Source organism: Panthera uncia (assembly GCF_023721935.1).
Source record: "Panthera uncia isolate 11264 chromosome D3 unlocalized genomic scaffold, Puncia_PCG_1.0 HiC_scaffold_8, whole genome shotgun sequence".
Lineage (NCBI taxonomy): Eukaryota > Metazoa > Chordata > Mammalia > Carnivora > Felidae > Panthera > Panthera uncia.
Window position 1 is genome coordinate 85,744,132 of NW_026057586.1, and position 12,982 is coordinate 85,757,113.

The 12,982-nt window shown below is 62.9% G+C and overlaps 1 protein-coding gene across 1 annotated transcript in view; it reads right to left on the reverse strand.

The window, feature by feature from the left end:
- Positions 1–243: 243 nt before the first annotated feature.
- The window catches only part of NCOR2 (nuclear receptor corepressor 2), a gene marked incomplete at its 5' end in the record, with an annotated part of 28,708 nt that continues 15,969 nt past the window's right edge, over positions 244–12,982 (reverse strand). Inside the window, 10 exons of the mRNA XM_049619589.1 lie at positions 244–1,134; positions 1,691–1,870; positions 2,960–3,181; positions 6,165–6,218; positions 6,762–6,910; positions 7,512–7,661; positions 8,503–8,696; positions 9,173–9,318; positions 9,549–9,698; positions 10,747–11,288. Coding sequence (XP_049475546.1) covers positions 953–1,134; positions 1,691–1,870; positions 2,960–3,181; positions 6,165–6,218; positions 6,762–6,910; positions 7,512–7,661; positions 8,503–8,696; positions 9,173–9,318; positions 9,549–9,698; positions 10,747–11,288 — 1,969 coding nt within the window. The remainder of the gene's footprint in view (positions 1,135–1,690; positions 1,871–2,959; positions 3,182–6,164; positions 6,219–6,761; positions 6,911–7,511; positions 7,662–8,502; positions 8,697–9,172; positions 9,319–9,548; positions 9,699–10,746; positions 11,289–12,982) is intronic.

Here is a 12,982-nt window from a genome sequence, read left to right on the forward strand (position 1 = left end):
TTTTTAATGAGAACAACGTGTGTAAATGACAGAATGCCACCGCCGTGCGCAGATGGCGGTCACAGAACACCCATCAAATTCCTTCTGCCCAAGGAAGGGCGGGGGGGAGGACGAAGGGGCGCCCGTGAGCCGGCAGCCCCCGGCCCCCTCAGGCCCGCGGACGATGGGGTCACCGATGGCGGCCTGCACACGCCTCCTGAACGGTAAGCAGAGATGGAAAAGCACAGCAGCAATAATACTGGGTCAAGTCCTTCCTCGCGTAAAACATCTGAACTAATTCATCAAAGGTATCAAAAATATACCCTGTAAACCAATACATCATGTACACCTGCCTTTCCTTCCCACCGCCGCGGCAACCATGTGTGAGAACAAACGGTCCGGTCCCTCCGAGCCTCCGCTCGCCCCAGACCCCACCTGGCCCTCTCGCCCGCCCATCTGGCCTCACTGGGTCGGCGGCAGTCTCGCTGACCGGGAACGAGAGCGCCGGGGGCTGGACAGCGCCTGTGTCCGTCTGTCCAGAGCGATAAGCGGAATGGGGACGGAGGGAGGGTGCTGCTAGCTCAGTTTAGACTTTGGTTCCAAATGCGTTAAGGGGGGAGGCAGTGGCATGGGAGGTGCGTGGTCATCCTGCTTTGGGTCCCTGGCCGCCCCGGCTGCGTGCGTGTGGCCGCCACACGCCGCCGCGCCCCCTCCCTGGCCCCTCCCCTCCCGAGCACCAGGTAAACATCCCCTGAGTAAGGTCACTGCACAGGGCCAGCCCGGGGCGGGAGTCGTAGTTAAGGCTTTAGACAGGCAAGGATGCCGGCTCTGGACGGACGGACGGACAGGCGCGCAGGCAGACTCAGGGGCTCCTTCCTCGGTGGGGGGGGGGGGTCGGCAGCGGCCCCCTCCTTGCCCGGCTGCTCTGGCCGCTGGCTGGGCCCCGGCACCGCCCCCCAGCCCGTTCTGACGGTCACTCGCTGTCGGAGAGCGTCTCGTACTGTGAGCAGAGCAGCGGCTTGGGCTCCTCATCCCAGGCGTGGTGGGGACCGGCAAGGGGCCCGCTGCCCGCGGGGAGGCCAGGCGGGGGTGGGGAGGCCATGACACCCGCCTGCAGCCGCATGATCAGGGGGTTGTAGGGAAACGGTGTGGAACCTGCCGGAAAGACCAGGAGAGACGACCAGGAGGCCCCCTGTGAGCTGGGCACTGCCCGTGGGCCCACCTGCCGACCACGCTGGGGACTGGGCCTCGGCCTCCCACGTCTGGCCACTGTCCCGGTGTCACTCCCGCGAGTGGCTCAAAGCTGCCCACCTCTCCCCACCGACACCACTTCCCCCCCACCGTGCCCGGGGCCAGCTGTCGCCGGGACGGGGAGGGGCCTCCTTGCTGTTCCCGTGCCCTCGCCCCTCGGGTCTGTCCTCTTGCAGGCGCTTTCCACCTAGAACCTTCCAGGGGCTCCTTGTGCCCGTGAAGAAAACCCAGCTTCCCGCAACCTGCCAAGCCCATGGGATCGGCCTTCTCCACTCACTCCCCGAACCTTCCCTCCTCTCTGGTCAGGGCCAGAGGCCAGACCACGCACTCTGCACACAGTAGGTGCTCAGGCTGCTGGCCAGGCCCAGTGCAGATGCTCCCCCCGACCCCACCCAGGGGACCTGCGCACTGTGCTGGGGACAGCGACAGGCCCGCCCAAGCACCGCGCCCTGCCGCCCACCTGCGGACGAGGGCCGGTCCTCCCACACGCGGTTGGTGAGTGGGGTCCGGCGGTTGCAGTCCCCCTCCGAATGCACCGAGGAGACGGAGGGCGGCCGGTCCCCGGACGCCAGGCCCGGGGCCGGGGACTTGGCTTTGCGGCTGCTGGGTCTGCCAGAGACTTTGGCCTTCCCGCCACCACCTGCAGGAGAACACACGGGAAGGGGCCACGTTGGACTGTGCAGACGACACTCACAGGGCGGGGGGCAAAGGGGGGGAGGGGGTTGGGCGGGGGTGGGGGTGGGGCCGGGGCGGGGGTGGGTGAGGCCCTGGACGCCTGCCTCCCAGGCCCCCACAGAGGAGAGAACAGCAGCTCAGCCCTGCTGAGAAGCCAAGGTCGACCAGATGGACAGACCCAGAACTGACTAGGGAAGTGAGCTGAACTATTTTCAAAGTCCCCTCGGGCCGCCCTGAGGCCCACCCACCCACCCAGGGGCTGATACCCCGAACACGAAGCCTCAGGCCTCTGACTTGCCCCTGACCATTGCCCCAGGGCCGTACCAGGGCCGGGAAGGCTGTAGACCTTCCACAGAGAAGCCAGGACCCCAGAGGCCAGGCCTGGGCCCCCATTAAATCCAGAATCTTCCTGGGACCAGACTGTCCAGGTCAGACAAACGGGCCTGAGGTCTCCTTGCACAGTCCTCGTTCAGATATGCAGAGTGTTGCTCAGGGACATGGGGCAGATGGGGAGCTGGCCCCTGTGCTCTCCCTGACTCATCTGAGTTTGGGGCTGGCACACAGACACCGGTCTCCTCCCCCTCAGGTCCCAGGCCAGCCAGGGACACACACGGTGGCCCCAGCAGATGCGGAGCCAATGGGCCTGGCTGCCAAGAGCCCAGGGGTCCCCTTGACCCACACAGAGGCGGGTCCTCGCTCTAGCCTGATCTCCCCAGGAGACGCAAAGCTGGGCCCGGACGTGGGCCTCCCGGGGACCCGTGTCCAGCAGGGGAACAAGGCAGGGCAGGGCTCGGACAGCAGGGCGTGTTTTTAGAAAAGCAGCAGCTCCTTCAGCCCCAGTGGGCAAGGGGGTGGGGGGGCTGGGGCTGTGCCCGCCCAGCCTGGGATTAGCCGACTCCAGAACCACATCAAACACACACAAAAATACAGTCACAAGCTCCAAAGCTGGATGGGGTTGGTCAGAGGAACGCGGAGGCGCGAGATTAATGACACCGGGAGGGGGACGGACGGGGCGGGTGGGGCTGGAGGACCGAGGCGGGGGAGGCCTGCAGACCTGGCGAGGTGAGTGTGTGTTCGCTCCGTCCGTCAGCAGCGGTTATGGGCATAGCAGCGGGCAGGCTGGCACTGGCATTCAGAGGGTTAAAAGCATTGGCGCTGAGCGGGGGCTCCTCCCACTGATCATATTTACCCATGAGCGCCTTTCTAATAATGGCCTCCAGCCCCATGTTGGTGCTGGCATGTTCCTGCACCGCCTGGCTTCTGCAGGTCATAAGGCCTGGGAGAGAGACACACACACACAGGGGCCAGGAGGGGCCAGGGGGACAACGGAGAGAGGGGGAGAGAAGCGGAGAGAGGGAGAGAGGGAGGAGAAGAGAGAATACACAGTGAGCACATTTCGCCAAAGCAACACGTTTATTGCCCTATCCCCCCCCCTTATTTTCCTGCAGTGGTGATCGGGGGCAGGCGGCTCCCTCGGACTCGGGCCCCGGGGGTGGGGGGGTTGGGAGGCGAGATGACCACCCCCCCCCCAGTTTCTCCTACCCTGTCCTCTGGGAAATCGGAAGCCCCTCCTGCCCCCCGAATCCCAGCTGGGCCTGCATCTTTTTAAACATTCCAAGTGGCTTGGGAGTGAGAGTGTGTGTGTGTGTGTGTGTGTGTGTGTGTGTGTGTGTGTGTGTTTACTGCCAGCAGAAATCGGAGGGACGCCCCATCTGGGGACACACAGCTGGGAAACCAGGGCAAGCCAGAGCCTGGTCCTGGGTGTGAGGGGTCTGCTCGGGGTGCCCGGGGCCGGCAGGGGCTGAGGAAGAGACTCTAGCAGGGAAGGTGACCCCCGTGAGGCCTGGGACCCTCAGCCCCCCACCGCCCGCCCTCCCCTCTCCCCACACTGGGCCTAGCTCTCCACCCCCCCCACCCCTCCCTGCCTGGGAGCCACGAGGAGAGAGAGGTGCAGAGACGGACGGTGAGGTGGGGAGGCAGCCATGCAGTTACGTGCGTGCGGGGGACAGGGCAGAGCTGGAGACAAATGCACGACCGCCCCCAGCCCGGCCACCTGCTCACAAAGCGGTCGAATCAACAGACCGGTCCCAGACAGGCCCCTGCAGATGCCCACCGCTCGGCCACGTGAATTAAGTAAGCCTGTTTTCATCCACCAGGTATCCTGCCCCTTTCTCATCTTTCTTGTGAATCATTCCGGGGCCTTTCACAAGCCGGGGGCTTGTGTCTCTTCCTCAGCATCTCTGTTAAGCCAGCAAAGCTCAAGCCCCCCCCGCCTGCCGGCCTTGGGCACTGTCTGCATGGATTTCAAAACTTCCACTCTGGTGGACCGTGTGAATACCAAGTGGCCAGGGGACGAGTCTTTCCGACCCCCAGCTCATCAGCCAACTTCCCTGATGGCTTCTGTGAGGCTGGGAGGGACACAGAGGCTTTTAAAAATGTCTGAGGCGCCTGGGCGGCTCGGTCGGTTCAGCGTCCGACTCCGGCTCAGGTCATGATCTCGCGGTTCGTGGGTTCGAGCCCCGCGTCGGGCTCTGTGCGGACAGCTCAGAGCCTGGAGCCTGCTTTGGATTCTGCATCTCCCTCTCTCTCTCTGTCCTTCCCTCACTTGGGTTCTCTCCTCTTTCTCTCTCTCTCAAAAGTAAATAAATAAACATTAACAATTGTTTTTAAATAAAAATCACACTTCTGCGTAGCAACTGTTTGCTCCCTACGTTTTCTTTTTCTTTTCTTCCTTTCTGCTTCAAACTTGTTCACAGCCAGGGACACCCTCTCCACCTTTTTAGCTGCATCTTGGCCACATTTTCCTCAGCACTTCAAAAAAAAAAAAAAAAAAAAAACAAAAAAAAAAAAGAGGGGGAAAAAAAGCCACGTTCTCCAAGAAAGAGCAGGATTTCCAGCAGGGGTGAGCAATCACAGATGTTCCCGAGCCTTCCACCCAGGGCCACGGGTCCCGGATCTGATGGTGCCAGGCAGACAGGAAGCCTGACCATCTCCAGTTACCAAGGCAAAGTCTGATGCAGGGGCTGAGCAGCAGAGACCGGGGTCTGGGGAAATTTTTGTGTGTGGACTAACTGCTTAAAAAAAAAAAAGCCGAATCGAATTTACGTAGAAGTCTTAGCTTTGCTGCACCACTGCACGGATTTCTGCATGTACACACACGCCTACGCGTCTAGTGCCTGTGTCACGATTTGGAATGTTCCGGAAACATTCATTTCTAACCATATCGTTGGTTCGACCGAACCGTCTCCTGCCTGTTGTCCGAGGCTCAGCGAAGCCCCCTGTGTCTAGTCTCTGGGTAGACGGGCGAGCCCCCCACTTGGAGGCCCTGATGACCTCCAGTGAGGATGAAATGCTGGTCTTTCGCTCACCACGTTCCCAGGGTTCGAGGCCCCCGATGGCCCCAGGGAAGGCCCCCCATCTCCCCTCTGCTCCTCTGGCCTCAGGCTCCCACAGAGCCCAGAGGCCACAGCCCTGCAAACACCCCCGGCACCTCCAACCCCCCTAGACAGGGTCCTGCCCGTGGAGGCGCCAGTCCCCAGTGGGCTCTGGGCTCAGTCTCCTCTCACCGGACTTTCGAAGCCGATTCCACAAAGCCCCGCCACGAAGCAGTGGAAACACACACTGCAGCCCCCACCAGGGGCTGGGGATCCGACCCCGGGGGCCCCCCAGCCACAAACCATCAAAGCGGGCTGGAGTTTCAAACACGCGTGTGAGTTTTCACCCATCTCTGTCACCCGTCTTCGTTGTTCCCTCAGCTCCCCGGGGGGTTCGAATTTCTGAGTGAAGCCCATGCTCTCTCTCGGAGAACGCTCAGGAGGACCCTGAGCGAGCCTGGGCGCACCGAGCGCACGCCCACTCCCCGTCACACTCCAGTCTCCCCCCCCCGAGGCCCCAGCAGGGACTGGTGCTTCCACGCGGCTGTGCGCCCCTAATCCTGAAATCAACACACCAGGGGGCCTTGCGGTGTAACTCCAGTGTCGACTCCCTGCAAAGCCTCGCCTTCCGTGTGAGCCTGTACCCCCACCGCCGGTTTGCGGAGTCCAGAGGGAGGGACACAGCTGAACTCAGAGAGGCCCTCCGTCACCGTGACTGTGGCTGGGGCGAGGGCCCCAGCGGCCTCCGAGGCTGCGCCCGCTCCCCGAGTCCCCTTCCAGGTCCCGCACGCCCAGCCCAACCTCCCCAGCGCGCAGCCATGACGGGGGGTGGCGGAGAGAGCAGGGAGGGGGCCGGTGGCCGTGTAGCCCGGGCCGGACGCTTACCTGCTCCGGTGATGGCGGGCATGTTGAAGATCTCCGTCCCGGGCTGGCCGATATCTGGAGAGGCAGGCGACAAGATGGGTAAGCCCTGCGGGCCTACGGGTCCGAGGAACGCCCCCGCCCCCGCACGGTCCCGTCTCGTGCAGGCAAGGCGCACTCTGCGGGAGCTTGTTCAATGTACACAGAGTCAGCAGGTCTGGAGGCTGCAATTCTAACCAGCATTGTGCTAAGGGGCGGAGGCTAAGTTAGGATTCACTTCCGGTAACCGCGTAAGTGGGGAGGAAAAAATCACAAACACGGTGAGTGCTGTGAACAGGGGACACACAGGGCCCTTGGGTGGGTAAGACCCCAATCCCTGGTTCCCAGTAGGGGCTCCGCACAGACCCGCCCATCTGAGTATTCGCCGAATGCCGGCCATACCCAGGCACTGTTCTGTCCCGGCGGGCACCCGAGGCAGAGACGGAGACCGCCGGGCTCCCTGAATGCGCAGGGAAGGGCCAGTGGGGGAGCCGGGCAAGTACCCCGTGGGTTTCTACCACCGTGCTGGCTCCCAGCCCCACGGGGGCCCCTGGTTCCCAGGGCAGTGGGCTCGCCGCTTACTGTATTCTGGCTCGTTCCGGTTGTGGGTGTTCAGCTTCTTGTTGATCTCCTGCTTCTTCGATTTGACCATGGCGGAGTTGCTCTCGGTCAGTTTGCTGAAGAAGGCCGGCGGCTGGCTGCTGTTGCCTGGAGATTTAGAGCCCATTCTGCTGCGAGGATCAGAGAACCTAGGTCAGTTTGTTCAGTGTGGAGCTTGCATACCTTTGACGATGGGGTGCTTACTACCTGACCTGCCTTAGAAATTCAGAACCGAGCCTCTCCTACCCTATACCTACATCTTTCATCTCTTAGGGACCACGGCTCCTGGAATCTTCTCTGTAGTTCACCTATTCCTGGGCTCAGGGTGTCTCTGGAGAGCCCCAGCTGCTCTGGTGGGCCATCCCTGTCTACCTGCAACAGCCCCTGGAAAAACTAGGCAGGTGCTCAGACCACATCCTTCCCAAGACCCAGGGACCTGGCTTTCTTCTCTGTCTCCACCCCCCCCCGATTGGTGCAGCACATTTAGCTCATGGTTTCTCAGGTCCGCTAGCAGCAGGGGCCTGGCCTGAGCCAGGAGGTGCAGTCCACAGCACAGGAAGCTGCCGTGGACGCCCCTCCAGCCGTTAACCCCTGCTCTGCGGGTCTGAGATCTCTCAGCCACACACAAAGGCCCAGTGGAGCCCCAAGTGTACCGCGGTGGGCCAAGGCCACGAGTGGGCCAGAGGCTGAGTCATGAGGATCCTGGGGGCAGAGTGGGTGCCACGGAGGTACCTGGGCTCTGCCTGGTCCCCGTCCCGGTACAGCAGCGGGTACATGGCGCTTCGGGGATGCCCAGGCTCTGCCATGCCCTCGGGTGGGGACACGGGCTCGATGGCATCCTCACTGCTGCCCAGGGCGGACGTCTTGCTGGGCTCTGGAGACCTGAGCAGAGAGAGGGTCTGTGGTTCGAGTTCGGCGCTCTCTCCCCCGCAGTGATGTGGGGGACGTGTCCCTCTCCTGCCCCCTCCCAGCTCTGCCCTCCCCTGAGTCTTTCTGCACGGGCTAGAGAGCCACTGTGTCGGGCACTGCGGGCCACTTGTGGGCTCTGCTGTGTTTCTTCTTTTACAGCCTCTTAAAAATGTAAAACTACCTGTAGCTCGTGGGTTGTGGGCTGGATTTGGCTCACGGGCGGTAGTCAGTTGACCCCTGCTGCAGCGCACGCCCGGTGCCCCACTGTCCCCCAGAGATGTCCTTCCCGCCCTTGTGGCTCGCTCATGTGGTGCCCCCGTTCGAGGGGCTCCCTTCGTCCTAGAGCCGGGGGCCGCCCTCTCCTCTCCGAGCCCTAGTGCTCCCGGGGGAACCAGAAGCGAGCACGTGTGCCTGCAGGGAGGCTGTGCTCGCCACCCTCGGCTCTGGTTCAAATCCCGGCTCTGCCACTCACTGGCTGTGTCCCCGGAGATGAAGGAATTCGCTTCTCCGTACCTCAGTTCTTTCACCGGTGACATGGGGACAATACCACCTACGCTTCCTGGGGTTGTGGTGAGCATCCCGGTTAACACATGGCGGCTGGAGCCCACAGAGCGTGACGGACGCGTCAGCTATTATCTGTCAGCACCGTGGCCTTGAGCAAACTGCCCGCCGTCTCCCTGAGCCTCAGTTTCTCATCCGCGCAAGGACACCAGGCGGGCCTCGCACTTGGCCGAGCTCAGCCCTCCTACAGCAGGCACCTGACAGAGGTGCCCCAGGAGCTAAACCGCAAGGGTCACCCGCCCCCGACGCTCACCTCTTGCCCCCTTCACTGTGGGGCGAGCCGCGAGCCGGGGCGCCATGGTCCGGGGGCGGGAGGTAGAGGTCACTGGGGGGGCGGCGCAGGTCCAGGACCGGGCAGCTGGCTCCAGGGAAGGAGTAGAGGGGGGCCGGGAGGGGTGCGTTCAGCTGCTGCGGGTGGTGCCGCGTGTAATCCTGTGTGATGACCTCCTGCGGGCCGAAGGTGGGGGGAGGGATGCAGGGGTCAGGCAGCAGCCATCCCTCCGGAACCTTCTGGGCGTGCAAAGGCTAGGCTGCGCTTTGGGGACACGGCCCGGCTCGGTTCCCGGCTCCCTGGGTGTTTAGGGCCCGCCCACGGCAGCCTCAGCGTCCCCCTGTGCACGGGATGGGGGGCTCCCTGTCAAAGCGGTGGGCCCTACACGGGTCAGGTTCCAATGCCCAGCACGCGGGAGACGCGGATCACGGGCTCACGCACCAGAGGCTCCCCAGCTGGGTGAGGGGGTGGCTTCCGCATCTGAGTCTGAGAGTCTGGAATCCCTGACCGGCCTGCCCACGCCAGCCCTACCTCCCTGGTCCGGTCTGCCAGGACTCGGTTTACCCACCAGACCGCGAGGCTGCGTGTGACCCTCCCCCTCCCCCGGGACCTCATCCCCGCCCAGGGCCGGAGGCAGAGAAGGGGTAGTTACGCTGATGTGCTGTGCCAGGGTGACCACCCTCTGGTGACCTTTGACCCCGGGGGTGGTCTGGAGCAGTGGGCTGGATGAGGGCTGGCTCTCGGGCAGCGGCCGCAGGTGTGGGAGGTGCGCGGCCTCACCGCCGAGCTTTCCGGGGCCTGCGGGCGGAGCAGAGCTGGTCAGGCTGGGGGGCGGGTGGGGGGACCCGAGGCGTGAGCCTGGCTGAGGGCGCGGTCCCCGCATCCCGACTCTGCCCTCTGAGCGTGGGGCTGGGCCAATTCCTCGGCCGCAGGGGGCCTTGGTTTTCCCGCCTGTGTGATGGGACAACGGCCGTCCCTGTCTCGCAGGGCTGTGGCGAGGGGGGTGCCGGGGTGAGGCGGGGCGCTACCTGGCTGCTTGTGCCGCAGGTCCCCCTCCAGGTGGCTCTTGTCGAGCTCCTCGAGGTGCTTGGGGAGCCCCTTGTCATGGGTCAGGCTGGGCGAGCTCACGGGGCTGACGGGCTCCACCCCGTCGGGGCTGTAGCTGCCGCCGTGGTAACCTGCCGTGGGCGAGGCCCGGGTCATGTCTGTGCCAGGACCTGGGGCCAGGGCCACCCTGCCCGGCCTGCCCTCCCGCCCGCTGGCTGGGGCCCCCAGATCAGACGGGGGCCGCGGGCGGATGGATAGAGGAAGGGAGCCAGACCAGGGGCTGCCGGCTGGCTGGGGCGGGGGACGCAACGAGAAATGGGGGAGATGGGGCGGTGGGGTGAGAGAGAGAGGCCGTTGGAGGAAGAAGGCAGACGGACACACAGGGAGACAGTCCGAGAGACGGACAATGACCTAGGGACAGGGGGAAACACAGACCCGGATGGTGGGGGCCGTGGGGGAAGGCAGTGCAGGAGTGAGATCAGCGGGCGGCAGGGGCCAGGGAGGGACACTCGGGTCCCAGGACCCGGTCTGGGCCACAGTCCCTGCAGCCCCCCGGGCCAACAAAGAGGAGCCCTGAGAAGGGGCCAGAGGTGGGAGACGGGGCCCGGGGCTATTCTTTTCCCAGGGGCTGCAGGGTGGAGGTCAGCAAGGACATGTGGGGCCGGGGCATCCCCGAGAGCCCCTCACGGCCCTGGCAGAGTGCAGGGGTCATTTCCTCCTGGAGAGCAGTGCGCTCCCCTGCCCTCCCAGACAGTCTGCCTCGCGGGCGTCCTCCAAAGCTGACTCACCCACGCGGCAGCCGGCGGCAGCCCGAGCCCCTCTGCAGCCCCACTCCCTCTGCTCCCCAAACACAGGCGCAAAGGTTGGGACATGGGAGGCGCAGTTGAAGTCAAAATCACAGATCCATTCATTAAAGGAAAAAAAGCGAAAATCCAAAAAAAAAAAAAAATATATATATATCATGATAAAACAATGTGAAATGGTGAGGTGCCCCCAAATCAGAGGGGGTGGGCGGCAGCTTGAGGAATAGTCATCATAGCGTGCAATCGACGAGGACGCGTTTAAAAACAAAATACCAAAACCAACGTAAAATGGGGGGAAAAAAATAAAAAGCAGAGATCTGAAAATATCTTTAGGCCACAAGACGGGGTGGGCGGGCGGCGGGTCCGGAAGTCTTACCATCGCGAGGGGAGTCGTTGGCCAGCGAACCTCCTTCTCGCGGCCCTTTATCGTGAGCAATTTGACGCATGATTATCGCGTCTATGAAGGTGGCCGCTGTCAGGGTGGTCTTACCCAGAGAACGGAGCTCCAATTCCTGGATGGAAAAGGGTTTACTTTGAGTCTTTTCCCGGTGCGGGTCCGCGGCCGAGGCGGGCGGCGCAGGCTGGTCCGGGCTGGCGTGGTGGGGTGCGAGGCTCTTTGCTGGGGTGCGGGCGATGGCCGTGTGGCTGGAGCCGGGGGGCGCCAGGGGCCGCGGCTCGGAGCCTTTGCTGGGGGAGGAGGCGGGCTCCAGCCCAGAGCGGGCTGGGGGCTTGGCAAGGAAGGCGTGGCCAGCGTCCGCACGGGGCCGCTCGGGCCGGGCGACCCTTGGGGCCTCCTTGGGCAGCAAGACAGGCTCCATGAGGGTGGGGTAGACCCCGTCCAGGGTGCCACCCAGAGGACAGTGGGTGGTGGGTGGGAATGTGGCGGCCGGGCGGACAGGCGAGGAGGCAGAGGTGGACCTGGGGGAGGAGAGAAGGCGGTCAGGGGGCTGGAGCAGTGCCCCCACTAGGGGCCCAGGAGGCCGAGGCGGGGCCACTCCCTCACTCCAGCACCCTGATGAGTCCCCACTGCTCGTAGAATGAACCCGCCCTCCCGACATGGCCTTACCCACCCCACATGCCTTCACTCACTCGCTCACTCACGTATTCATTCATTCAGTCCGTCGTTCCAAGACTTCTTACTAAACACCTAGTACGTGGTCAGGCACTGTTCTAGACACTGTTCTAGACCTTGAAGGATACGGCAGCGAATGAACCAGACAAAATCGCCTTACGTTCCGGTTGAGCAGACTATATACAAGTTAACAGAGAAGTTACCCACGCTCAGAGCCTGGGAACTGGTCAACGACAAGTCAGGGTGACGGAGAATGGGGGGAGACTCTCGAGCTGGCAAGTGGGCGAGGGTCTGCTGGGGGCGCTCGAGGAAATGCACGCAACACAGCTACGTGAGGAGTTGGAAAAACAGGGGCAAAGGCCCTGAGGGGAGGCGGCGCGGGCGGTTAGAGAACCGTGGGAGAACAGCAAGGCTCTCCGGAACTCCGCCCCGGCCCTCCTCCTCTTGAGGGTCACTTGCCTCTTCCTCCAAGCAGCCTTCCCCAACTGCTACGGTCTAGGCCGTAAGCCCCAGGGGGGGCCGGCTGGGGAGAAGGAATGCACAAATGTACACTCTGATCTTCACGGGGTAAATGTAATTATCCCCACTTTGCAGATGAGGACACTGAGGCTTGGATGTGAACTGGCCTGACTCCAGCCCTGTGGCCTCTCCGTCAAGCCCAGTGATGCCACGAGGCAGTGCCCTGCCCTTTGTTGACCCTCGCTCCAGCTGCCAGAGGGAAAGGCTCGATGCCCGCACGACAGTTTCTAACTGGCTTGTTGCCAGTGTGCACAAACCACTTTGTGCTGAGCCATGATCTTGCTCTAAGCAGCCAGGTGCTCCTGCTTCGTGTAGCTGCTGAGTAGTTGAGTCAGTGAGGACAAAGCCAGTGCTTCTGGGAAACGGGGTTGTCATTTTTCCCAACTGGAACTGTGGTTGGGGGGTGGGTATGACTTAGAACAGCCAAATGGCGGGGGCGGTACTCGTATGAATAGAAGCTTTACCTCGGAAGAAACGCCTGCCTCCAAACAGGACTCTGGGCAGGGAGGAGTACGGAGCCCCCACCCCCTCGCATCAGGCAGCTCTGCCCGCAGTCCTGGGGGGTGGGTGTCATCAGAGGGGACCTGACCTGGGCCCCCTTATGAGAGTGACTGGACTCTGGTGGGGGGGGCACACATGGCCTAAAGAGCCTCTCTCATCTTAACAGAACCCCTAGGTTTTGTCCAGGCAAGAGGGACACCTCCCCCAAGTCGGGGGAGGACCAGAAAAGTCTCTTCCCACAGCCCCCTCTTACGTGTCCGTCTCCTTTCCACAGACTATCCCTGAACCTGACAACCTACTCACCTACTCATCCACCTGCCCACCCAACCTGCCACCCACCCACCCAACTCACCATCTACCATCCATCCATCCACCTGTTCATCCACCCACCCACCCAACTCACCATCTCCCCATCCTTCCACCTACCTACTCATCCATCCATTCATCCAACTCACCATCCACCCACTCATCCAACTCACCATCCATCCATCCATCCATCCATCCATCCATCCACCTACTC